The sequence below is a fragment of the Rhinoraja longicauda genome, chromosome 2 (genome assembly GCF_053455715.1).
Source record: "Rhinoraja longicauda isolate Sanriku21f chromosome 2, sRhiLon1.1, whole genome shotgun sequence".
NCBI classification, from domain to species: domain Eukaryota; kingdom Metazoa; phylum Chordata; class Chondrichthyes; order Rajiformes; family Arhynchobatidae; genus Rhinoraja; species Rhinoraja longicauda.
This window is the reverse complement of record NC_135954.1, coordinates 69,685,187-69,712,584: the sequence shown is the minus strand read 5'-3', so window position 1 is coordinate 69,712,584 and position 27,398 is coordinate 69,685,187. Positions and strand designations below refer to the sequence as shown.

Genomic DNA, 27,398 nt, shown 5'->3' with positions numbered 1-27,398 from the left:
GTTTTTATAGGTGCAAGCTGGTCGAGGCAGGAGGAGAGAGTGCGGTTGTAGTAGTCAGTGAGGTCAGAGGGGCTGTGGAGGTCAACGAAGGGAGAGATGGACATTATTTCAGAGAGGGAGGATGAGAGCGAGGTAGGTGAAACAGAGTTCAGCTTGCGGAAGTTGATTTTGCGTTTTTGCTTTGGAGCTGGGGTGGGAATGTTGACAGACATGGTGATGGCTAAGTGATCAGAGAGGGTGGGGTCGGAGCCAGAGAGGTGATGTAGATTTAGTCCAGTGGAGCAGACAAGGTCCAGAATGTGTCCACGGTTATGGGTGGGAAAATTGACGTGTTGAGTGAGGTTAAAGCAGTTGAGTATTTCAGTGAAGTCAGCGGTTATTGTGGAGTCAGTGGAGTCCATATGGATGTTGAAATCACCGAGGAGGAGGATTGAGGGGGAGAGAGAACAGAACTGGGTCAGAAAGTCAGAGAAGTCAGAAAGGAATGATGGGTGTGGTTTGGGAGGGCGGTAGACAACTGCCATGACTAATTTTGTGTGGCCAGAGAGTTTGAAAGCCAGGTGTTCAAATGAAGGAGCAGATGAGATGGAGATGAGGTTGATCTTGAAGTCCTGTCGGTGAATTACGGCAATCCCACCACCTCGGCCTTCCGAGCGTGGTTTATTGATGTAGGAGTATCCGTTGGGTGTAGTGAGGTTGAGTGAGAGGTAGTCCAGAGGTTGTTGCCAGGTTTCTGTCAGACAGAGGAAGTCCAGTTTATTTTCCAGGATGAAATCATTCAGAATGAGGCTTTTATTGTTGAGGGACCGGATGTTGAGCAGAGTGAGCTTCATGTTGCTTTGTGTGGTGTGGATGGACACGGGTGATTTAGCCAGGGCTTGTAGACAGGGGGCACGCTCTTGTGCGTTGTTGCGATGACGTAATGGACGAGTGGAAGTCCGATCAGCTGACCAGAGTGCAGGGATGGAGTGACCGGTCTGGGAGTAGACAAACTTGTGACCGGAGCCTCTGTGGATGTATTTGGGTCGTCGCAGAAGTCCGTGGTTGATGATGGCAGAGATGCATGGCGGAGTGGTGTGGTTGTTGAGCTGGAGCAGTCTCGCAGCCAAGTACTTCAGTGCCATGCCAGGCAGGAGCGAAGGAGCATAGAGCCCAGAGAGATCAAAAGGTCACAGCAGGCACAACAGGCTGATCCAGAGCAAGGCCTATGAGGATCGAGGAAGCTGAGCAGCCTAAGGGTTAATAGGGAGCTGAGGACGTGCAGGCAGAGGAGGTAGCCAGGCAAGTAGGCAAGCAGGCAGCCAGGCAGCTGTTAGCGTTAGCGGTAGCGTTAGCGTTTGCGAGTTGATGACGTCAGTGCTAGCTGTCAGGTAACCCACAGGGGAGCAGTCTAAGCCAGCAGAGACAGGAGCACAGACAGGAGTGAGAGGTCCAAGGGTGCGGAGTCCAAGGGTGTGGAGGTAGCGGTGGAAGAGCTGGGCAGATGATACCAGGTCAAGCAGAAGGATTTGTTTAAGCAGACAGATTTTTTTAAATCTGAGATTTTTTTTTTAAAACGGCAAAATTAATCCAAAAATAGAAGTGGTGAGAAGCGGCGAACAAACAACGCCAGCGTCCTCTCACGTCACTTCCGGTATGAAGAGTAGAGTTTGAAAAAGGGATGAACTCCTATTACAGTTTCAATTGAAATTTATTGCAGTGCATCCTTACAATTGTATGCTCTGTTGCCACGATGTATTGGTGACGCATCTGATGCTGACCTAGAAAACTCCTCCGTCCTAATTGATGTCAAGCTCCTCGGGGATGTAGGAATAAGAGAACGCCATCATGATAGAGGGGACTACAGACCCACAAAATGCAAGCTCCAAATGTTCACAAGCAAGAATCTGCAGGATTCTTTTGGCTTTATTCCTAATGTTTACTGTAACTCTGATGCAACTGTAGAGCATATCAGACCTGTTCAGTTTGGAATTAACCACATTGATGTGGGTCTGGAGTCACAAATAGGATAGACTTTAAGGATGACAGATTTCCTTTCTCAAAATGGAACAGATGGGTTTTTATTCCATCTTGCTAGTTTCATTACACATTAGTTTTTCATTACGGATTTAATTAACTTATTCAATTTCCACAGCTACTGTAATGAGATTTGAACTCTCGTCTCCATCATTAAGTTAGTTTTGGGGTTAGTCATCCATTTACATAATCATAATGCTACTGTATCAAGTGGAGCTTGCTTTTGATATTACCCTTGCAGAGGGTGTAAATCTCTCCACTTTAGTTCAACCATGCGGGCATTCTGTACTGAAAAGCATACAAACATGGTCTAATCAACCATGCTTCAATCAAAAGATTTAATCCTTTGACTGTTGTATTCTTTTTGCCAAGTTTTTACTACCAAAGTCAATATATCAGAGTGTTATTCAAATTTGGTGAATTAAGATGTTACAAGGTGACACCCACACCTTTCAGCAACTGAGTTTAGCATTATTAGATTGTTATAGTGTCCTAGTTACATTTCTGATCCACAGAGACCTTGTGAAAGGTTTATACTGGTTGCTTGGCGATGCTTGTGCATTTTCATGTCCGCACTCATGGGACATGAATATTCTGAGCCACACCTGGATTTATCCGAGTCTTACAGAGGACGGTGAAAACAGACCATCCCTGACTTCATAATAGAGCAAGGGTATCTAAACAGATTTTTCCCTTCCAAAAGACTAAGCCAATTAACCTACAAACCTGCACATCTTTGGAATGTGGGAGGAAACCGGAGAAAACCCACATGGTCACAGGGGTTCTCCCACAGTCATAAGGTTTGTAGGTTAATTGGCTTCTGTAAATTGCCTCTAGGATTGTGCATAGGATAGAACTAGCGTACGGGAGACCGCTGGTCAGCGCTAGCTTTCCGGTTTAAAATGAAATGGATGTATGTATTTCACCACGTGTAAATGATATGGAATGCAGCAACACTATTTAAGAGTTGGAATTAAACATAACAATTACATCTTAGAAATTTATTTTATATTAGAGCATCTATATTTTACATGACCTGCTAAAGTAAGTGTATTCTGACCAACTGGAGCAACCCATCACATTAATTTGGGATCAATCTGATTGATCTAAGATTTCTAATACGATTTACTAATTCAGCTCTTCAAGAAAGCTGGAAGAAAAGAGGGGCAGGACATAGCCTGACAAGTTATAGGTAGCAGTTTGATGGTGTTTCAACATAATTCCATGCAGGCAGATAGGAGCTATTCAAAAGGCAGACAGTTCTGGTGAACTCTAATCCCAGTAGAGCTTCCCCTCATGAACTGGTTATTCATCTCATTGGTATTTGTGCAATGCCATCAAAATAAATTGGTTGCTCTGTTTGTTTTAATTAGTACACAGAGGGGAATTTCAAATAATAACATTTGCCATTCTAAGAATGTTAATATGCTATATAAATGCAAATATTTTGTTCCTTTGTGTTCATCACCTTTTTCTCCCTCACTCCCAACACAATATAGACACAGCAAAGAGCAATAAAAATGGCAATCCCATATAGTTGGTTAGGTCAAGACTTACTGAGTGCTTTCTGAATATCCTTTTCTCCATTATTCACTTCTTCCAGAAATCCCCTCAGAAATTTTAGTCCTCTGTCACAAACATTATAAGGGAATAAAATATGACTTGAGATTGGTTACTGGTATTTGAATTCAACATTGTTTTCCTTTAACACTAAAAAATTATTGCTTTACATTCTGTTGTTCAAGGTAAAACTGAAAGCTGCCAATAGGCAGAACACATGTGTGTAAAGCTACTTCTGAAAGGAGGGAAATGGGCATTGAGAAACCAAAGGTCAAATTATCAAGTAATATCTCTGACAGGATACCAGTTTCCAAATCTCACGTTCAAGGAAATGTTTTAAAATTTGCAAAAATATCTAATGTACTTGGCAGTATCAAAGTGTGAAGTAATCCAACACCAATCCAATCGTAAAACTAAAATATTCAGTGTTGGATCTAATGTATTATATATCGTATCAAAAATCAGCGTAGCAGTATGTTTAGCAGTACCATTTAAGGGGGAAATGAAATTGGCACCACCAAAGAGTGGAAGAGATTTTAGGTCCTGACAAGAATCTGTCCACCAACAGTTTAATGTCCACAGGGTAGGTGTCCTGTGGGCTGACAGGCACAAGATGTGCCATATCATGCCTTGGCTGAAATGTCCAGCCAGGTATTAGTTATTGATTTGACCTCTTCAATTTCTCAATACCCATTATCACCCTCCTTTCACAACTATCTGCTTCAACCCCTGCCCCCCCCCCCCAACTCTCACCCTATTTGCTATGTGATCTGTCCCCTTGTCTCTCACAGTCCATCTTCAAATTCCCATCTGTGTGCTTCCCCGTTTCCTTTAAAATTTGATTCTTCTCCTTACACCTGCCACTTCCTCTCAAGTTCAATGTCAATATTTTCTTCTGGGATGGTTTTGGTTTCTGCCTACTTTCTAGGAGGGGTGATAGTTTGAACCAGCAGTATTAAATGGAGGCAATAAAAATGGGTAATGCATTAGCCAAACATGGGAGGATTACCAAAGGAGTGGGGGAGGGACAGGTTTGGAGGAAGATTAAGTTTGCAGTATCTGTAGATATCAGTCCGATGTGGACAGTGTAAACAAAATATTGTAAATGTTGAATGACAACATGAAACGCACAATGTGAAAATGGATCTCAATAATTATAGCTCTTCTACATTTAGAAGGAAATAGGATATAGTGCGCTTTTACATTTTTGTACGATCCTGTCTTGCAATCCATACTAGGCCAGGAGAGGGCAGAATTGGATAAAAAGCAACTAATTTCTTCCACTGGAAGATACAAGAGATTGCAGATGCCGGAATCTTGAGCAAAAATACAAACTGCTGAAAGAATTCCATAGGCCAGGCATCATCTGTGGAAGGAAATATTTGAAGAAGCATCCCAGCTCGAAATATCATCTGTACAAATCCCTCCACAAATACTACTTGGCTGGCTGAATTCCTCAAGCAGTTTTTTTTTCCACTGGGAGTCTGTTAGTATTTTTTTTCAATACAAGGTTTAATACAACTATGCCTGGATTAGATGGTATTAGTGATAAGTAGGACAGACTCAGATTGTTTGCTCTGGAATGCCACAGATTAAGGAGATATCTGATAGAAGTATTGAAAATGATGTGTGGCATTGATAGGGCAGACAGTCAAAACCTTTTTCTCCAGGGTAGAAATATCAAAGGCTCCAGGGCATAGTTTTAATGCCCTCTACCTGCCGCGGGTGGTGGTAGAGGCAGATTCAATGGTGGTATTTAAGAGGCTTGATTGTAATCGTGAATCGTCTTTCCACTGGCTGGTTAGTACACAACAAAAGCTTTTCCTTGTACCTTGGTACACATGTCAGTAAACTAAACTAACTAAACTGAGTATGCAATGAATGGAAGGATTAGGATCACTTTAACAGGTGACATTAGCTTATCTTAGCATCATGCTCAGCACAGACATTGTGGACCAAAGGATCTGTTCCTGTGCTGTACTGTTTTGTTTTAAATATTCACTAAATTAAAGAAACTTTCAGTCTCATTGATCAGTGGAAATTTTGATTGAAACCAAGTATCTAAGAAAACAATAGACCAGACAGTAAACTGAATTGGTTCAGGAATGCTGAGGGACTGTATAAGAAGGGTCAGAGCCGTCTGTACTTTTTGAGGAGGCTCTGCTCTTTCAACGTCTGCAGTAAGATGCTGCAGATGTTCTACCAATCGGTGGTGGTCAGTGCCATCTTCTTCGCTGTCGTGCGCTGGGGCCACAATGCCTGTGCCAAACATGATGCAAAGTCCATCTTTTATCTCGCTGCACATAATCCATATCCCTTCATTCCCTGCATATCCATATGCCTATTCAAAAGTCTCTTAAATGCCACTATATTATCTGCCTCAACCGCCAACTCTAGCAGCACATTCTTGGCATTCAACATTCTCTGTGTAAAAAGGTTGTCCTGCATATCTCCTTTAAACTTTGTTGCTCTCGTGTTAAATCTATGCCCTCCACTATTTGATTTTCAAATCCTGGGAAAAAAAGGTTCTGATTATCTACCCTATCTATGCCTCTCATAATTTTATATACTTTGATCAGGTTTCCCTGCAAACTCAGGTGTTCAACAGAAAAACGATCCAAATCTGTCCAACCTCCACCAGTAGCTAAAATCCCCTAACCCTGGAATCATTCCAGTACACCTCCTCTGTACCCTCGCCAAAGCCCCCACATCCTTCCTGTAATGGGGTGACAATACCTATCCAAAGTCCTATACACCTGCATCCTGACTTGTACTTTTTTAGGAAAATAACTGCAGATGCTGGTACAAATCGAAGGTATTACAAAATGCCGGAGTAACTCAGCAGGTCAGGCAGCATCTCTGGAGAAAAGGAATGGGTGACGTTTCGGGTCGAGACCCTTCTTCAGACTGATGTCGGGGGGGGGGGGTTGGGGGCGGGACAAAGAAAGGAACCTTTCCTCTGCAACCGCAGGAGATGCAACACCTGTCCCTTTACTCCCCCCTCGACTCCAACCATGGACCCAAACAGTCTTTCCAGACAGAGGTTCTCCTGCACCTCCAAACAGACCCAGACAATGGTTCACCTGCACCTCCTCCAAACTCATCTATTGTGTCCGCAGTTCCAGATGTCAACTTCTCTACATCGGCGAGACCAAACGCAGGCTCGGCGATTGTTTCGCTCAACACCTTTGCTCAGTCCGCCTTAACCAACCTGATCTCCCGGTGGCTGAGCACTTCAACTCCCCCCCCCCCCCCCCCCAAATTGGAGGAACAACACCTCATATTTCGCTTGGGCAGCTTACAGCCCAGCGGTATGAACATTGACTTCCCTAACTTTAGATAGTTCCTCTGTCCCTAACTTCCCCTCCCCCTTCCTAGTTCTCCTACTGTCTTCCTGTCTCCATCTATATCCTTTCTTTGTCCCGCCCCCCTGACATCAGTCTGAAGAAGGGTCTCGACCCTAAACGTCACCCATTCCTTCTCTTCAGAGATGCTGCCTGACCTGCTGAGTTACTCCAGCATTTTGTGATACCTTATACCTTTTTAGTTTAGTTTAGAGGTACAGCGCAGAAACAGGCTCTTTGGCCCACAATGACCAGCGATCCCCACACACTAACATTAGGGACAATTTTTACAATTATATCAAGCCAATTAACCTACAAACCTGGACGTCTTTGGACTGCGGGGGAAACCAAAGATCTCACAGAAAACCCACGTGGCCAAAGGGAGAACGTACAAACTCCGTACAGACAGCGCCTGTAATCAGGATCGAGCCCATGTATCTGGCGCTGTAAGGCAGCAACTCTACTGCTGTGCCACTGTGCCGCCCTCGGTTAAGTTCCAGAAACTGTGCAGACACCATTGGATTCACAATCCAGCATGAGCTAATGTCATCAGAAGATGTCTGGCCAGGAAAAAACATTTTGGAAAAGGGAATTAAAATCCCACTGGTACATACCTCTTCAACCAAAGGAGTGCCTCAGTGGCAGAATTTCTCACCGTTGCTACTTCAGTTTCCAATTCATGCAGCACTATTTTCTGAAGGGTAGTGAACTTTGTAGTATCAGTGATGTATTTCTGATTTATTTTCTGAAAGTTGAAACCATCAAGCATCTTAAGTTAACGATTAAGCATAAAGAGCCCAAAATGTCCAACGCAACAAGTAACCTGAGGCAGACAATAAGTCTGTGTAGTGAAGTAATGAAACACTTACCTTAATATTACCCACAAAGTCTAATTTAACAGGAGCAAAGACTGTTGGACCAAGTTTATCTGCAAAGGGAAACATGATAGAAGCTAGTACAGAAATATTTGAACATATACACTGCCAAGTGTTACAATCATAGAAAAATGATATAATTTTCTGGGTTCTTACAGCAGCATCCTCCGACATTTTTTCCACCTCCCACGGGATCCCACCACTAGTCACATCTTACCATCTCCATCCCCTTACCGCCTTCCGCAGAGACCGTTCCCTCCGTAACTCCCTGGTTAACTCATCCCTTCCCACCCAATCCCCCAGGTATCTTCCCCTGCAACCGCAGGAGATGCAACACCTGCCCCTACACCTCCTCCCTCGACTCTGTCCAGGGACCCCAACAGTCCTTTTAGGTTAGGCAGAGGTTCACTTGCTCCTCCTCCAACCTCATCTACTTTACCTGTTTTTCAAGGTGTGGACTCTGATACATCGGTGAGACCAAACGTAGACTGGGCGATCATTTAGCTAAATACCTTCGCTCAGTCCACCTGGACCCTGTCTGATCTTCCAGTTGGTAAACACTAAACACTCACCAGAGCCCTGCCATTTACTGTAAAGGTCCTTCCCAAAATGCATCACCTCACATTTATCTGCATCACAATCAATTAACCATTCCTCTGCCCATGTGTCCAACTGATCAAGATCCTGCTGTAACCTTGGATAACCATCTTCACTATCGACAATACCACCCACTTCAGTGTCAACTGCTAACTTTTCCACCTTTTACGTTCTCATCCAAATCATCGATACAAACCACAAACAGCAATGGACCCAGCACCAATCCTTGAGGCACACCACTAGTCACAGACCTCCAGTCCAAAAAACAACCTTCCACCAATACCCTCTGTGTCCTTCCATGAAGCTACTTTTCTATCTATTCAGCTCCTTGGATCACATGCGATCTAACCTTCCAAAGTAGCCTACCATGAGGAACCTTGTCAAATGCCTTGCTGAAATCCATACAGCTACAGCATCTGCAGCTCTGCTCTCATCGACCTTTTAGTTACAATCTTCAAAAAATTCAATATCATTTGTGAAACACAATCTCCCATGTACAAACCTGAATTCATTACACAGCATAAAATGATGGCTGATTAAAAAGATAAAATTCTTCACAATAAGTTCTTTTTCTAAGGATCCATACTGAAAGTAGCAAAACTGCTATATTGGAAACTTCCAAGGCCCAGAGATTCTTCTAATGATTGCTTACATTGTTCTCGTTTTGAAAAGCCTTGTCTCAACAATGGCCTTCACAGCAACTAACATGCAGAAGTGCCAATTCTAAAATATCCTCAGATTTCTGAAGAATGTAGTCTTTATGATAAAGCTTAAATGTATTTTCCAACATATGCAGCAACTGCTGCCTAATATTCAAAAACAGAGAACAGTTCTTAAATTTTAAACAAATCATCGAATTAATATTGAAAACTCTGCTGGTGGAAACATACATGCGTTGACCTGTTGAAATTTGTTGCAAATAAATTGTCTTTCTTCAAGAGAAATCCAATGTTAAATGAACATTTCAGTGTTATCACAGCCATACATCTCTGTGGAACGTAAGAAGGCTAAACAATGAACTGATGCAGAACAAATCTTTACTTGCAAATAAAGGCTAACCCTAACACAAAAAAAAATCACCATGAAAATAAACATGATAGCAATATTATAAACTGAGACACGTATTTTTGCTAACAAAAATAAACAAAATCCAAATTCAAGTATGATCAGAATGGTTTGCTTGTAAGTACCTAGGCATTTGAAGTACAGAACACTTGGATGATTATTTCAAACATATACTAAAAAACAGATAATGTAATTTCCTACCTAAAACTGGAACGATAGCATAGCAAGATTCCAGAAATGGCAAAGTAGGAATCCCACTGTCTTCTTCAAATTCAATATCATTAAATCTGAAAGAGAAAACAGTTTTGCATATGTACTGTTGCAAAATATGAAACAATTGGAAAATGTTAGAAACATTTTACCCAAAAGGAAACAGAAATATAAATGTGGATGACATCTTTGAGAACAAATCCAAATCGGGATGAACTTCAACCACCTGTTATCATCTGTTTGACAAGAGCTCACAAAAGCCTGCATTTACTTCCAAATACTGCCATATTTCCCCCAAATTGTAGAGGAACAGGAACTTCTAAACACACTCTGGTTAGAAAAAAAATCAAGACTAGATATTTTACTTTCTTGTTCAAGTTGATGGCACAACTAATACCAAAAATAAATAATCATTTTACTTTTAAAACATATCTATATAATCTTTAACAAAATGCACACTAACATTGGAAGGCCAAAGCTTACTTTGTTTTGTACACGAGTACATTGGTAACCCCTGCTAACCCCTCCTCCCCTTGAATTTACTCAATTAATGGGTTAACAATATCTCTGGAACCCAGAGAGTTGTGAATCACCTAGAGAGTTGTAAATTTGTGGAATTCTCTGCCACAGAAGGCAGTAGAGGCCAATTCACTGGATGAATTTGAAAGAGAGTTAGATAGAGCTCTAGGGGCTAGCAGAATCAAGGGATATGGGGAGAAGGCAGGCATGGGTTACTGATTGTGGATGATCAGCCATGATCACAATGAATGGCGATGCTGGCTCGAAGGGCCAAATGGCCTCCTCCTGCACCTATTTTCTATGTTTCTATCTTTCTATGAACCAACCTAACCAGCATAGGGATTTGAGCACTTCAGAGAAAGGCAGTAAAGATTACTTCCTGGTAATAGCCAAGCTTTCAAAGACAAAGTATAATTTTTGGTTTTCATATTATCTCTCTGAATTTGTTCCTTGCGATTGGCAAAAAAGACCTTATTGAGATGCACAGATTAAATTGATTGTCACCTACAGCTGTATTATCAGTAAATGCTAAAGCAGTAATCACACATTACCCTGCAGAGTGTGTCAAACAAAAGTCTATCTATTTTATTTGAACTGGAGGACAAGGATTGGCAAACTGTCAAAACCCTATTGTGGTTCTCAAATTCATTCCTTTTAGTATATCTGGACTATTTTGGAATTTCACCATGTGTTGGTTCTTCAATAACAAATGTAAATAGGATCACCTCCATACAATTATTGTGACTCTAAAAACATTCCTCGCAGCTGAATATTAACAGCCTTTCTACTCACACATTTCTGCTTCCCACAGAGGTGACTCTCTCCATGACTTACAGCTTTGCTCATTTCGCTTCCCCTTCCCCTCCACCATAGGAGGTGCTATGCATGTCCCTACACCTACTTCCTCGCATCCATTCAGGATCCCTTCCAACCAGGTGAGACAAAGGGTTCCAGGCACCTCCAATCTGATATACTCCCTTCAGTTCTCTTGATGTAGCCTCTACATCGGTGAGACAAAGCATAGACAAGGCAACCGTTTCACCGAACACTTGCACTCCCTCTGCCTGGGCCAGCTGGAACTCCCGTTTGTTACCCATTTTAATTCTCCTTTCCATACAGACCTCTCTGTCTTTGGCCTCCCCCACCGCCATACTGAGAGCACACACAAGTTGAAAGAACAGACCCTCATATTCCACTTGGGTAGCCTGAACACTGAATTCTCCAATTACAGGTAACCGCCCTCTTCTTCTCATCTACCCTCATGCACATTTTTCTTTCCATCCCACCATCCTTGTCACCTAGTTCCCTTCCCCTCCTCCAAACCTTCACTGCCATCCTTCCCTACTCTGGGTTGCCCACAGCACCCCCCACATTCCATTCCCTCTTTCCACCATTTCTTCCTCTGGTTCTACATTTCACTCTCCACCTTTCTTGCTTATTGGATTCCCTTTGTTTTTTCCACTTGTCATCTCCAACCTTGGTTACTAACTCCACTCTTCTCTCCCCCACTTGACCCATCTGTCAATCAGCCATTGCTTACAAGGATCCACCCATCACTTGCCAGTTGCTGCACTATCCCTTTCCACCAGCTATCTCCCTTCTACTCCGATCAGTCTGAAGAAGAGTCCTGACTTGTGACATAGTCTACTTCCTTCCACAGATACTGCCTGACCTGCTAAGTTCCTCCAGCAGCTTGTTTTTTGCACAACTTAAACTGTTAGGTCGCACTTTGTAAAACGTACCAGATTTTATAATCAAGATCATGAGATCTTTTATTCATTCATTTAAGTTGCTTTTAATTTAGGAATTTAAACACAAGCTATTTGGTGCATCTAAGGAAACAATTCCGTCTTTATGCTACATTTTATAATGTATAATGAGTTTATATAAAAGATTCAATTTAAAGCTTTGTTGAAGTTGTCTTTTGAATTGATCATTCCACAGCAGCGTTTTAATTTTGAGAATATGGAACATATTTTTAAAAGAACGCAGCAGGACACGCAGCATCTCTGGAGAGAAGAAATAAATGAAGTTTCGGGACGAGACCTTCTTCAGACCGAGGGTCAGGGGAGAGAGAGTCTGAAATCTGAAGAAGAGTCTCGAACCGGAAAGGTCACCCATTCCTTCTCTCCAGAGATGCCAGCTGCCCCGCTAAGTTACTCCAGCATTTTGTGGTCTATCTTTGGTGTAAACCAGCATCTGCAATTCCTTCCTACATATTTTTAAAAGATCTGTTGAGAACTCAAATGGTCAACTCCCCCTTAACACCATGGTTTTATAATTAGAATTTAGACCACAAGAATTTGCAGAGAGTTGTGGATATAGCCCAGTTCATCAGTCTCCCCACTATTAACTCCATCTAAACCTCACTCTGCCTCGGGAAAGAAGCCAACATAATCAAGGTCTTTTTTATCCCCTCTACTCCCTCTCCTGCCAGACAAAAGTTACAAAAGCTTGAAAGCAAGTACCACCAAATTCAGGAACAGCTTCTCCCTTGCTGTTGTCAGACTATCAGACTAGTCTCCCATAGACCAGGATGTGGTCCCAATGTTCTAACCCATCTTAATGTGGACCTTTTTTTCCTCCAGCACTAAAATGCTGTAACACTTCCTTTTTGCATTCTGGTATTTTTCTATTTGCACTACCCATTATACTCGTGTATGGCTTGATTGTACTCATATATAGTGTGATTTAATCTGACTGGATAGCATACAAACGCTTTTCACTGTATCTCGGCATGTGAAATAATAAACCAATACCGCCTTGCATAGAAGAGACATTAGATTACAAATTTGCTCTACAGTGGAGTCATATTTAGGGCAAGCACCAGAGTTGTAGCACAGAAATTCCATGGATCATGATTGAAGAGTATCTTAACAGATTTTGTATCATGTCAAATGTATTTGGTAAAAAGAGTCTCATACAAGCTCCGATCAATGCAACCTGATTTATTATTTGTTTTAAAATAAGCTTTTAAATAACACTAGATAAAAATGCACGGAAAACAATATTTAAAATACACCAAATAGCGAAAAACTAGGACAAGCTTGCATCCATTGGCTATGTCTACACATGAAAGATGGAAGTTCCGATTAAATAAAGCATGTAATCATTGTCTGGTAATATTTGGCTGGTAGAGGTTAACTTTAGAGCAAATTATTTTTATTCCTTCAATTTTTAGCCTGCAGCTAATTTGAGTTATAGATTTATTTCTAACTTACAATTATAGTTTTAGTTCCATTCGCACACAAACCTGGTGACAATATAAAGAATTGAAAAAGCAATCTGCAATACAAGATATAGGTCTTGCAAATCTTTGACTTCAATATAATAACTATAGTTGAAGATTTTTAGGCTCCAGTAAGAAATCATTACGAATCACTTAGTTGCCTCTTAGTTAATAAATTTAAATGGACTTGAGAAAAATATGCTAAAGTTCAGACTTGTATTTACAAAGTGACAGGATAATACAAAAATAAATACAAACTGGTTAGACTCCTTGTGACATAAGGTGCCTCTCGACCAGAATAACCATACCTTTGATCCATCACACTGAAGAATGTCTGTATCTCCTCCTTCTCTTCATCAGGAAGAGGGTTTGGGCCACCTGGCTCCTCGGTGTCCTTGCCAGTCTCATCCTCAGCTGCAGAAGGCTGAAGTTCAATATTCACACCAGAGTCCTCTGCAGTTACATTTGTTAACTCAGAGTTATCCATCATCACTGATTATTCAAAGAGGGAAAAAAAAAAGAAAAAAGTCCAGCATTAGGAAGACTTCCCAATATAACTTTCTTTTTAAAAATCAAGATAAATTTGTATTGGGATATATACAAAACACATAATTCATTTGGCACCAAGCTTCTGACATCAGAAATTTCTTGCAGAAATGGCAATTTGTCCAAAAATAATATAAAATAATGTAATAATTTTCTCTATCATCATGTAGGTTACAGCTTTTAACATACTTGTACAGAGCAGCAGTGGAATTCTTGATAGGACCAAGCTTTCCTTGCAAGTGTAAGGCTACTATTCTGAGGGATGGCTTTATAACCTCATGGCAACTGGTGAGCCCTCAATTTAAAAAACTGAACTACAAGATACGCTGTTAAAATTTAACGGTGCAATTGTTGAAACAAAGGCCATCATTCATAATGGAAGCAGAAGCTGTTGAAAGAGTGCACCGGGCTGCTGAGTTGCACCATGCTCGGCTTGTGAATTTGCATACTGTTGTGATATGAAGTACAGTGCTCTTATTCTTCAAAATTACTCACTGGCAACAATAGATAATGGGAAAAAGAATACAATTGTTTTAGAAGAAGAGATTACTTAGATGTGCCAGTATCCCATTTGTTGGATTACTTGAAAAATGTTGATATCTTACCATGGTTTAAATCATTAGGGATGCTCATTATTTTGGTAAACTGAACTGTAAATTACTCTCTCAAAAAATGTTCTGGTCATTATGACATAGGTACCAGACAACAATTTGCAAAACGTGCCATATGTACTTGATTCCACTGCAATTTGCACCCAAAATATGGATTCATTTACAAACTAGCAGACCACTTTAGACTCCCCACAGCAGCCATTGCATCTTATCACCTCTGAGCACATGATGTAACAATTGCCTAAGCACTGATCTAATAGGTGAATATACAGGGTGCTTTGGAGAAATACTTCCAATTTTTTTTTAACTTCACTGCAATACTTTTAAAATTTGTGTTGAAATGGAAAAAAATAAAGCTAGTTGGCATATTCACCGACGGTCAGCAACACACTCAAATGAAACAGAAGTTTGTGGTTACTTCTATCCCCTACCACCTCCAAAGGCTTTGGTAACATAGATCTGTTTCAATTTCACATTTATATTTCCATCTTACCCTCTGCATTTTCAATACTTCCCCTTCTTGGATTTTGTTGATGCTGATCATCACTTTCCAATTGTGACCTCTTCCAAGATTTAATCTTGTTTTCTTTTATCGTTAATCCATTCTGACGGATTTTCAGTTCATTCCTGTGGTAAACATATTTAAATTAACAAAAGAAAAATTAAATGCCCGAGTTTAACCGAGTGCCATCTGAGCAGCAATAAAGTCAAAAATTGCAGTAACAGTGGGAGAATGAGGAAAAGGCAGCAGCCTTTCCAAAATTACCTTTCTTGAATTATTTTAAAACGTGCTAAGAGATGAGTCACAGAAATAATTTTCAATATGAAGTTCTTGTGTTAATACAGATTTACCAAATTTTATTGCAATTTATAAACCAGATTTAAACAAACTGCAAGTCCATCATTACATAACAATTGTGACTGATTCATGGAACTAATTTTTAATGGTGCTATGCCCTATAAATTATTACCTTTCTCTGCAATTGTAACTGGATGAACGCTGTTTAATCTATAAAAAAAGGATAAAGAACACAAATTATAAAGTAGCAACCTTCTCAAGTCCTCCAAATCACAAAAGACCAAGTGTTGATTACGAGTTTTACAGTAACCAACGTTTTGAACCCAAAGTTTTAAAGGTTTCTTTCATTGATACAGATTGAACACTGATTTTCCAGCAACCGATGGTGTACCCAGCACTATAATCCAGACAAAATTACAAGAGCTCGGTTGGAATTCCATGAGCGGCCACAGGTGGCATTGCTGATGAGTGTTCACTTGGGTGGTGTCCCTGTTATTTGTTTACATCAAAAACTGAAATTCCTTCTTCAACTTGTCTAATTCTGCCTGTGCTGGCTCAATTTTTACGTTTTGTGTTTCAACTTTGCCTGTCCCCCACGCACCACCCCAACCCCTCATCTGTCCACTCGGTTCGATTTTACTTTTACCCTCTGGAACTCTGAACTTCCTGTTAAGCTTTGTCTAATTTACTGGGCACCTCTAAAAGGCTCCTTCCCAAAATCCTTTTTCAAATATGCCCTCAATCACCCCTAATTGTTTTGCAAAGGCAAAACAGTAAACCCTCATTTTAACAGATCCACTTATAATCAATATCGGATATAGCAAACAGACCTGCCGATGAATGCCCAGCTCCGACCATCTCCCTGGCCACTTAGAGCCCCAGCTTCCCACCCCACTCCCGACTTGCAAGGTACACCAGCGAACCCTTCTTCACCCACTGCACATTCCAGTGACAAGGCTGTTGTTGTGGTTCACGTTGTAGCCTCTGCAGACAGCGCTTTCTTCGGGCTGCTGACAACGCCAAGATGCGCTCGGTCACCGTGCGGTTACCCCCTCCTCACCTTGTCGCTTCCAAGGTGGAGTATGTCCGCGACTTTGGGGGAAGAAATAGGAGGCGATGGCAGTGGTGGGAGGAGTGGGGTGGGATGAGGAAGAGGCCGACTGGACAATGTGACGGGAGAAATAAGCCGTCGAGTGTGAAGTGGACAAACCCACCGCCAACTGCAAGAAACAGCAGCAGGTGAGAGGGGAGAGAGCCCCACGGTGAGAATGCATTGTCCACAGCGGCAACAACATGAGCTGCAACAATTGCCGTGTCACTGGACCATGCGGTGGGTGAAGGGCTCGTTGGCACACCTTGCGAGTCAGGAGTGGGGTCAGAAGCCAGAGCTCTACACGGCCAGTGAGACAGTGGGATCCAGGGATGGGTCGGCAGGTCATTTCCATTCACATTACCTTTACATTTCATATTTGTTTTATTTAAGTTGCTGGTACTCCATGGTGCTTAAGAGACACAGGAAAAACAGATAATCCAGAAAGGCTCTGGAACAAAGGGTGCCAGAAAATCTTTGTTCAACCTGTATATTATTAACATTTTTGATTCAACCCAAATTCAAGTATATCAAGAACAGCAACATTTTTATGCTTGAAATTTCCCCCACATTGCTTAAATGATAAAAGTCCAACAAATATGAGACAGATTTCTATCCCAAACATGGGGCCGATAAAGTTTAATCCTGACCAATTTTTTGAACTCCTGCCATAACAATATAATAATCTTTTTTGCTCCTTTGATTTTTTGAAAATTGCAGGGGGGGTATGGCAGTTTTTCTTTAACACCTGAAAACTGAATGAAAAGACATTCACTGACTCTCACTGAAAGTGTAGAAGCAAGGGATTATTAGACAATTTAGTAACTGGAGTTACACTTCTTCATCTAAGTAGTAGCACACAGCTCATTTATCAAAACTGAAGCTTGATTTATGAGAGGCAAGTGAAGAATTCTAAAATGAAGTAGGAAGTAGGGCGGGCGCAACCTCAAAGATTAGGAAGCCATGGCAATTTAATCCAATCCTCTCACCAAGCACTGCCTTGACCCCTTATCGTCTCTTATTAAATGAATGGGTGCCGAAATGTAGCCAATTTTCACCTTGGTACAACCAAGCTTACTTGCATCAGTTCCACCGCTATCCAGGTTAAGTCAATAAGCCCATACTATGAGTTGAACCTGAGCAATAATATAAAACTCTACAGCATTATTATAAAGTTACACATAACTTTATAATAAATGTCAAAAGGAGAGGTACATGCTAGGGTTTCCTGGGCCTTAAGAAGGTGAACAGGATTCCCTTACTAGTGCCAAGGAGAACATTTGATGCTGCAAACCTCCCATTGAGAAACCAGAGGGCATTAAATTGTAAGATGGACAAATTGTGATTGGATTAATAAATTGTTCACTATTTGTGCAATATGACATGCATCATCTGAACCTGGCAAACAAGGGAAACAGAGATATAGACCATCTGTTCATTTAAGAAAGGTCCAACTGTATGTTGAAATCACAATAGCAATTTAACAAAATTGTTTGCTATGAACAAACATACCCTGTTTGGTTTAATGATAGCCACATGCGGGGAATCTGGTGGTGTAGGCTGCAATAGTTCAGGCCTGAACGAAGCATTTGCGATTTGCATGCATTCTTCCAGTGTCCTCATAAAGGTATTGCATGTAGATCTTAGAACTGTTGCCATGTCGCTCTTCAACAAGAATGCAATTAACAGAAATAAAAAGTACAACGTTAGAGTTTTGTAATAGACTAGACCAAGTGGACCCGTTGGGCTCAAACCTCTCCTGCATTGCTGCAGCACCCTCTCCTCCCCCCCTCACCTCCCCCTCCCCCTCCCCCATTTCCTTTCCCCTCCCCTTTTCTCCCCCCACTCCATCCCCCTCAACCCCCCTTATCATCCCTCCTCCCCTCCCTAGGAGATAGATTTAAATTTAAAATGTGAATAACTTAAATAATATAACACCGATTTCAATGAAACTTCTTCCATTAGCACTAAAGGGACGACGGTGAATAAGGTGGGCCTAAAATTGTTGCGCTATCGTGTACAATTTTGGCTGTAGTTCAGGAACAAACAAACAAATGAGAGTTTTATTATATAGATAGATAGATAGTCCAGGTATTGAGGGAGGTATTGACATGGATGACAAACCATTGGGTTAGCATGCCAGATGTGTCTACCAACCATGATAAATGATATTATAGGGTTTCTCCACATGTCAAAAACAGAACTGCAGAAAAATCATATAAAGCATTCAATTTCCTTGCCCCTTCAATCAATGTCAATCCCCCTAGAAAATCATATTTCAAATCATAGCACATACATCAGTTTAGATGGATGATCTTTTCATAGTCAGAGTCGACAGCATTTAGCGCACCACATCCATTCTGATTCGTGGACCCTCGTCTGTATTAATCCCACCTTCCATCACTTAGCCCACAGCCTACTATGCCTACTTTAGTCATATGCTCATCCAGACATTTCTTTCTACTGTCAGTGGCTCAGCTCCCACCACTCTCTCAGGCAGTGCATTCCGGGAGCTCACTACTCTCTGGATGGAAAAGGCCCCACCTCATATCCCTTCAATGTTATCAGGCTCAAGAACTGATACACCACAATCCTGTCATTTTACAGTAACTAATGAAATAAGATGTGATATTGCTTCGATAAAATTCACGAAGTAGCCATTCAGTGACCTTGCAGACCACTCACCAGGCAGACCAAGTAGACCAGAAAATTCTAACGAAAAATTCTAATAGGCTACTAATTCCAAAACCATTCAGAAGACGCATCAAACTAATAAAACAGAGAACACTCTTAAACAGCTTACTCCTTATTCTGAAACTATGTCCTGTTGAGTTTTTTCAGGATTTCCACTCATTCCTCCAAAGTCTGGAGAATACAGTTCCAATCTATTCAATTTCTCTTCATCAGGCCAACATGCTATCGCTGGAACCAGTCCAGTGAATCTTCACTGCAGCTCGTCTATGGAGTTACAGCAAGTACACCCATTTTAAAATAAAACTAATGCTTTTTGTTTATTATGTCATCATAATCATACTTTATTAACCAAGTATATTTTGCAACGTACGAGGAATTTGATTTGCCATACAGTCATATCAATAAAAAGCAACAAGACACACAAAATACATTTTAACATAAACATCCACCACAGTGACTCCTCCACATTCATCACTGTGATGGAAGGCGAAAAAAAAGTTCAATCTCTTCTCTTCTTTGTTCTCCCGCGGTCAGGGGCCTCAAGCCTTTCGTTGACGATCTTGGCTCCTGTAGCGGTGGTCGGGCCCTCTGCATCAGGGCGATCAAGCTCCCGCATCGGGGGGATCTCAGCTCACCCGCGCCGGGCGATTGGATCCCGGGTCGGGGCTAGTCAAACCTGCGACTTTTTAGCTTCCCGACATCAGTCTCAATCCGAGACTGCAAGCTCCTCAATGGTGAAATCCGCAGGCCATGGTTGGAGGGTCGATTCCCGGCAAGGGATCACAGGCTCTGACGGCAAGTTCACGGCCCCACAGTGGGGCTCAAAGTCAGTCTCGAGCAAGGCCACCAGCTCCATGATGTTAGGCTGCAGAGCGACCGGAGATATGATCCGGAAAACAATCGCAACTCTGGCAAGGTAAGAGATTGAAAAAGTGTTTCCCCCGACGCCCTCACCCACCCCCCACATAAAACAAACCTGAGAACATTAACACAAACTTTTTAAAACACACTAAAAATAACAAAAAAGACAAATCGACAAAAAGACCATTGGCAAGACTGCCATCACTGACGGTGCCACCCGGTGATTCACGTTAGTGATTTGGATGAGAATATAGGTGACATGATTAGTAAGTTTGCAGATGACACCAAAATTGCTGGTATTGTGGATTTTAAAGATGGCTCTCTAAGGTTACAACAGGATGTAGATCAACTGGGAAAGTGGACAAGAGAATTAGAGATGGAATTTAACTCAGACAAGTTCAGAATGATGTAATTTTGAGAAGTTGAACCTTGGCATGGCACACATGAAGGAGTGAGCCCTACAGAGTGTTCTTGAACAAAGAGACATTGGGGTACAAGTATATCGTTCCCTGAAAACAGGCAGGGAACACAAGCAGACAGGGTGATGAGGAAGGTCTATGTAGTGCTCACCTTCATCAGCCAAGGCATTGAATGCAAGAGTTGGGACGTCATAACACAGTTTTACAAAAATGTACAACATTTTTCAAGTTGCACTGTACTGTTCCACAACATAAGAAGGACATGATTAAGTTAGAGAGGGTCTAGAAAAGGTTGAAAGATGTTTTCTAGATTGGAGGACTTGAGTTACAAGGAGAAATTGGATATGGTAGGTCTTATTTTCCTGGAACAAAGAAGGTCGAGAGGCAAAATGAGAGAGGCATATTTAGCTTTGAGAATTACAGCTATAATAATACATAGCCAATGTCTGTTTCCCCATGGTAGGATTGTCTAAAACTAGAGGGAATAGGATTACATTGAAAGGAAAGATTAAAGGGAATCGGTGGGATAAATGTTTCCATACAAAGAGCTGTTGGTATCTGGAATAAGCTGTCAGAGGACGTAATGGAGATAGGAATAATAAACATTTACTATCTATCTAGCCAGGTACTTGAATGAGCTAGGATGGAAGAATTTGGAATTCTTCCTGGCAGCACAGCAGTAGAGTTGCTGCCTTACAGCATTTGCAGCACCGGGGACCTGGGTTCGATGCTATCTGTACGGAGTTTGTTCATTCTCCCCGTGACCTGCAAAGGTTTTCTCCAACGTCTTCGGTTTCCTCCCACACTCCAAAGACCTACAGGCATGTAGGTAAATTTGCTTGGTACAACTGTAAATTGTCCCTAGTGTGTGTAGGATACTGTTAATGTGCGGAGATCACTGGTCGGTATAGACTCGGCCAGCCGAAGGGCTTGTGCCTGCACTGTATCTCTAAACTAAACCCGAATTAATATAGTCATGGGATTAATAGAGATAGGCTCATAGACACAATTGACTGAAAGGCCTGCTTCCATGCTGTACAACACTACGACTTAAACTACGTACGATACTCAGATAGGAACACATCAAAGCACTGTGCAACTGTAATAAGACATTTTATTCTTGTGTTCAAATTTGCTTATATCGTTTGCCTTCTTTATTGCTTACTGCATCTTGCACATTGTGCAAAACAATCTGTGAATATCAACTCAATCTGATCTCTTGCCATTAATTAAATACTCAACATTTTCCACATTATATTTCAAATGCCAACCACTCAGTTTGTCCAGACGCCTACAGATAAGTGATCAAAGATGAATCATTAGTGGTAGTAACATATTGTAAGTGCAAGTATTGAATTGCTTAGTATAAGAAAATAACTGCAGATGCTGGTACAAATCGATTTATTCACAAAATGCTGGAGTAACTCAGCAGGTCAGGCAGCATCTCGCTTAGTATTGCTTAGTACAGTTAACGAAGAGAATGGCACACCCTGCAACTATTACTGCATAATTATGAATGAAGAGCATATATTTTTCAACCCAGTAACTTTTTTTTACATCATACACACAACTTTGTTTTGGATTTATAAGTTCAAAAGTCATTGGAGCAGCATTAGGCAGTTCAGCCAATCGAGTCTACTCAGCCATTCAATCATGGCTGATTGATCTCCCCCTCTCAACTCCATTCTCCTTCCTTCTCCCCATTACCTTTCACATCCTTACTAATTAAGAACCTGCCCATCTCCGCTTTAAAAAACCCATTGACTTGGCCTCCACAACGATCGGCGACAATGAATTCCATGGATTTACCACCCTCTGACTAAAGAAATTCATTCTCATTCTAAATGTATGTGATTTTATTTTGAGGCAGTGCCCTCTGGTCCTAGACTCTTCTGCTGGTGGAAACATCCTCCCTACATCCATCCAGCCTGTTCATAATTCAGCAAGTTGCAATGAGGTCCCCCTCATTTTTCTAAACTCCATTTTCCCAACCCATCTAAATCCTTCTGCATCTTCTACACTACCTGCCCCTCCACCTATCTTCCGTATCATCTGCAAACTGTGCCACAAAGCCATCAATTTCCTCATCTAAATCATTAATATCCAACATGAAGATCAGCGGACCCAACAACGACACTTCTTGAACAGTGGAATAACATTTGCAAATTTGGAGTCCTCTGGAAACACTCCTGACTAGTGATTCTTGAAAGATCACCACTAATGCCTCTAAAATCTGTAAAGCTCACTCTTTCAGAATGTCCATCTGGTCCAGGTGACCTATCCACCCTCAGACCTGTCAGCTTCCAAAGCACCTTCTCCTTAATAGTAGCAACTCCACTAACTTCTGCCCCTGATTCTCTTGAATTTCAGGCATGTTGCTGGTTTCTTCCGCTGTGAAGTCTGACGTAAAAAACTTATTCAACTAATTTACAATTCTATGATTCCATATTACGTCTACTTCTTCAGCGTCATTATCCAGCGGTCTTTATATATCAGAAGAAACTGTTGGTATTCTCTTTTATATTATTGTCTAGCTTACTTTCATGTTTTATCTTTAATTCCCTCCTTATAGCTTTTATTAATATTGTGAATTTCCATAATATCACATGATCAGGAATTGCCCTTTGTAACAAAGTATCCATCACTTCGATACAATGTTTATTTCCCCTCAAAGTTGGATGAAATTTCTCAGTAGTTGGCACACAGTGAAGCAAAACAATGTTTTTCATTGCCGGATAAAAGGTAAATATATGAATCGTGGTCATTGAAACCTCAAGGTCAATATCAAATGCCAGAAAATCAAAGCATCAATGCTTTCTTTTATGACTGAAATGCAAACTCAAATAACTAAGCTTTCATTGTCCATTGTGTGGAAATCCAAACTGTTCTATTCATTAAGCTCTGCCTGTTGGCATGGGTTATTTTTTTCCCCCAAAGAGGTTTTGGTGTAACTGTAGCTCACATTTCTGTGCACTTTTACACTCTGCCCCTCAGTGGTAGGACTGCTAACCCTGTTGATATGTCCATCTTTAAATAACTTTACATGTACCTCCAATAGGAGTACAAGGTGCCATGTAAATACTTTATTTGCTGCAGTTAAACGCTTATCATTTTTGTTTGTTCTTGGAAAGTAAAAATCTATTTCAGTTTTTAATGTTCAGTCTCTCACCCCTCCCCTCAGTTCCCCTCCCCTCAGTTTCCCTCCCCTCAGTTTCCCCTCCCCTCACCCATCTCCCTCCCTCAGCCCCCTCCTTCAAACCACCTCTCTTCCTCCTCCCTCTACTCCTACCTCAAACCCCCTCTCTCCACCACAATCTTCAGCCCCCCCCCCAATACCCCCCCCCCCCCCCCTGCCCCCATCCTTCACAGGCCCTGAATGTATACCAATTCCATCACCACTCCTGCACCATCTGTCGATTCTCTCTTGCCCTCAACAGCACATGAAAGAACATGGACAACAGCAGTTCAGTTGCACTTGGTAGCTTGGGCATAACTAAAGTTTGTATCAGCAAGCCTTTGGCTAAAGCACTGCTAGACAGGCGATACAGCAACAAATTATCCATTTCTCTTGGACAAAAGATTTTACTTTCTAATAAGAAATGATGGCAAGATAAATATGTTTATATAATTATGAGTTGCATTCACAGGATTGTTGAGACAAAGACTATGTTAATGTTCAGACATTCTCCTACTCCTCCACATACTGCTGACATAGTAGTGCAACACATTGAGCGATATAAAAAAAGAACATTAAAATGCCTTCCTGAGAAGCAGAAATAAAAGATTCACTATTCAATCAAAAATAAATAATCTATACAAAACTATACAAATTAATCTTTTCACAAAAAGGATTCATTGACATTTATATAAAATGGCTGGTACATTTCTCCAAAAGAAAATGAGTATTATACTTGAAAAATATTCCCTGGTTGTGAAACATTTTGGCATATTCCATTAATATTAAAAATGGTAAATAACTGAAAGTTGCTACATTCTTAACACTAAATTAGATGGAAAGTAATGGGGGTGGGGGTAGTGTGTAAGAGAGTTCAACACAATTATCTGCGTGATAGGTGGGAAATGGATTATGTGCAGATAAGAGTTGATCTGGCCATCATCAGCAATCCTTTAATAATCTTATATGTTTCAATAAGATCCCCTCTCATCCTTCTAAATTCCAGTGTATACAAGCCTAGTCGCTCCAGTCTTTCAACATATGACAGTCCCACCATTCTGGGAATTAACCTAGTAAACCTACCCTGCACTCCCTCAATAGCAAGAATGTCCTTCCTCAAATTTGGAGACTAAAACTGCACACAACACTCCAGGTGTGGTCTCACTAGGGCTCTGTACAACTGCAGAAGGACCTCTTTGCTCCTATACTCAACTCCTCTTGTCATGAAGGCCAACATGCCATTAGCTTTCTTTTGTCTGCTGTACCTGCATGCTTACTTTCAGTGACTGATGAACAAGGACACCCAGATCTCCTTGTCCTTCCCCCTTTCCTAACTTGACACCATTCAGATAATAATCTGCCTTCCTGTTCTTACCACCAAAGTGGATAACTTCACATTTATCCACATTAAACTGCATCTGCTATGCATCTGCCCACTCACACAACCTGTCCAGGTCACCCTGCATCCTGAAAGCATCCTCCTCACAGTTCACACTGCCACGCAGCTTTGCGTCATCTGCAAATTTGCTAATGTTACTTTTAATCCCTTCATCGAAGTCATTAATGTATATTGTAAATAGGTGCGGTACCAGCACCGAGCCTTGCCGTATCCCAATAGGCATTGCCTGCCATTCTGAAAGGGACCCATTAATCCCTACTCTTTGTTTCCTGTCTGCCAACCAATTTGGTCTGAAGAAGGGTCTCGACCCGAAACGTCACCCATTTCTTCTCTCCTGAGATGCTGCCTGACCTGCTGAGTTACTCCAGCATTTTGTGTATAAATTTTCTATCCATGTCAGTACCCTACCCCCAATATCATGTGCTCTAATTTTGCCCACTAATCTCCTATGTGGGACCTTATCAAAGGCTTTCTGAAAATCCAGGTACACTACATCCACTGGCTCTCCCTTGTCCATTTTCCTGGTTACATCCTCAAAAGATTCCAGAACATTAGTCAAGCATGATTTCCCCTTCGTAAATCCATGCTGACTCAGAACGATCCTGTTACTGCTATCTAAATGTTCCGCAATTTCTTCTTTTATAATTGACAACAGCATCTTCCCCACCACAGATGCCAAGCTAACTGGTCTATAATTTCCCGTTTTCTCTCTCCCTCCTTTCTTAAAAAGTGGGATAATATTAGCTACCCTCCAATCCACGGGAACTGATCCTGAATCTATAGAACATTGGAAAATGATGACCAATGCGTCCACAAAATGCTGGAGTAACTCAGCAGATCAGGCAGTATCTCAGGAGAGAACGAATGGGCAACGTTTCGGGTCGAGACCCTTCTTCAGACTGATGTCAGGGGGGCGGGACAAAGGAAGGATATAGGTGGAGACAGGAAGATAGAGGGAGTTCTGGGAATCAAATACAACACTAACTTCGGTATTCACCTCCCCTCTCACACCGGTCACTATTGGCCCTGACCTTGCTCTCTTATCCCTTCTCGAACTTTCCTTCCCATTAATTTGAGAGTCTTTTGCAATTTTTCCTGTATTCACTTCCCCTTTAACTCCATCTTTATACTCCCAATTTGTCAACCCCTCCCCCCAACTACTTAGTTTAAACCCATACGTGTAGCACTAGCAAACCTGCCTGCCAGAACGTTGGTCCCCCTCCAGTTAAGGAGTGACCTGTCCCTTTAGTACAGGTCTCTTTTGTAAAGAGTACTAAGCACATCTAAAGAGATGTAATCAATATAATCGGACACTGTAAACATATACCTCAAAATTAGTTGAGCCAGGCTGATCAGATTGTGTGTTTTCTTTGAGGTTATTTACTTGGTGGAGAAGAAGATCACAAAACAATCTCAGTTCGGACACCTTCTGTTTCAGGCATTCTGTGTTTTCGTTGATTTCTTTAAAAGAAGGAAATAAAATGTTGATTTCCACACAACTTTCCATAAATCACTTAAAATAAACCCTCATTTCAAACAGAATACATTAGCTTGTAGCAGGTTGTAAAGTAGATTACAGAGAATGTTTCAAAAAACATAATTTAGCGTCAAATATTGAATAGTTCCGTTTCGAGGAACAGCATGGAAACAGGACAGAGTCTGCACCGACCACAATCACCCGTATACAAGTTCTATTGTAGACACTAGGGACAATTTACAGAAGTCAATTAACCTACAAAACTGTGTAGGAAAAAACTGCAGATGCTGGTTTAAATTGAAGGTAGACACAAAATGCTGGAGTAACTCAGTGGGTCAGGCAGCATCTTGGGAGAGAAGGAATGGGTGACGTTTTGGGTCGAGACCCTTCTTCAGACCTACAAAACTACCTACAAAACTGCATGTCTATGGAACATGGGAGGAAACCAGAGCACCCCAGAGAAAACCCACATAATCACGGGAGAATGTACAAACTCCATATAAAAGCACCAAATGTTAGGATTGAACCCAAGTCTCTGTACTACCGCTATTTCACTGACCCACCCTACATAAGGGAACTTTCACAGTTCTAGTCCTGATGAAGTGTCACTGACCTAAAACATCCATTCTGTTACATCCACTCCATGTAGGCTTTCACTATTCGGCAGGTTTCAATGAGATCAGCATTGACAAGTTGGGCCAAAGGGCCCGTTTCCATGCTGTATAACTCAATGACTCCATAACTCCCCAATCCAACTAATTGTGGGAATACATTTTTTATATATATAGGATTGCAGTGGCTCAAAACATGACTCACGATCAACTTCACAAGAACAACAAGATGGAGCTCTGTGCTGGACATCTGTTCAGCAAGGATCAAAGGAATATTTGAGTGGAAGCATCGTGTATGTGT

The 27,398-nt window shown here is 41.4% G+C and overlaps 1 protein-coding gene across 1 annotated transcript in view; it reads right to left on the bottom strand.

The window, feature by feature from the left end:
- plekha8 (pleckstrin homology domain containing, family A (phosphoinositide binding specific) member 8) overlaps positions 1-27,398 on the bottom strand; it is a 42,760-nt gene that overhangs the window by 6,434 nt on the left and 8,928 nt on the right. Inside the window, exons 4-12 of the mRNA XM_078420698.1 lie at positions 26,337-26,470; positions 17,974-18,126; positions 15,544-15,581; positions 15,066-15,199; positions 13,724-13,907; positions 9,659-9,744; positions 7,790-7,848; positions 7,535-7,665; positions 3,574-3,644 (exon numbers count right to left, since the gene is read on the bottom strand). Of these exons, the coding sequence (XP_078276824.1) occupies positions 3,574-3,644; positions 7,535-7,665; positions 7,790-7,848; positions 9,659-9,744; positions 13,724-13,907; positions 15,066-15,199; positions 15,544-15,581; positions 17,974-18,126; positions 26,337-26,470 (990 nt within the window). The remainder of the gene's footprint in view (positions 1-3,573; positions 3,645-7,534; positions 7,666-7,789; positions 7,849-9,658; positions 9,745-13,723; positions 13,908-15,065; positions 15,200-15,543; positions 15,582-17,973; positions 18,127-26,336; positions 26,471-27,398) is intronic.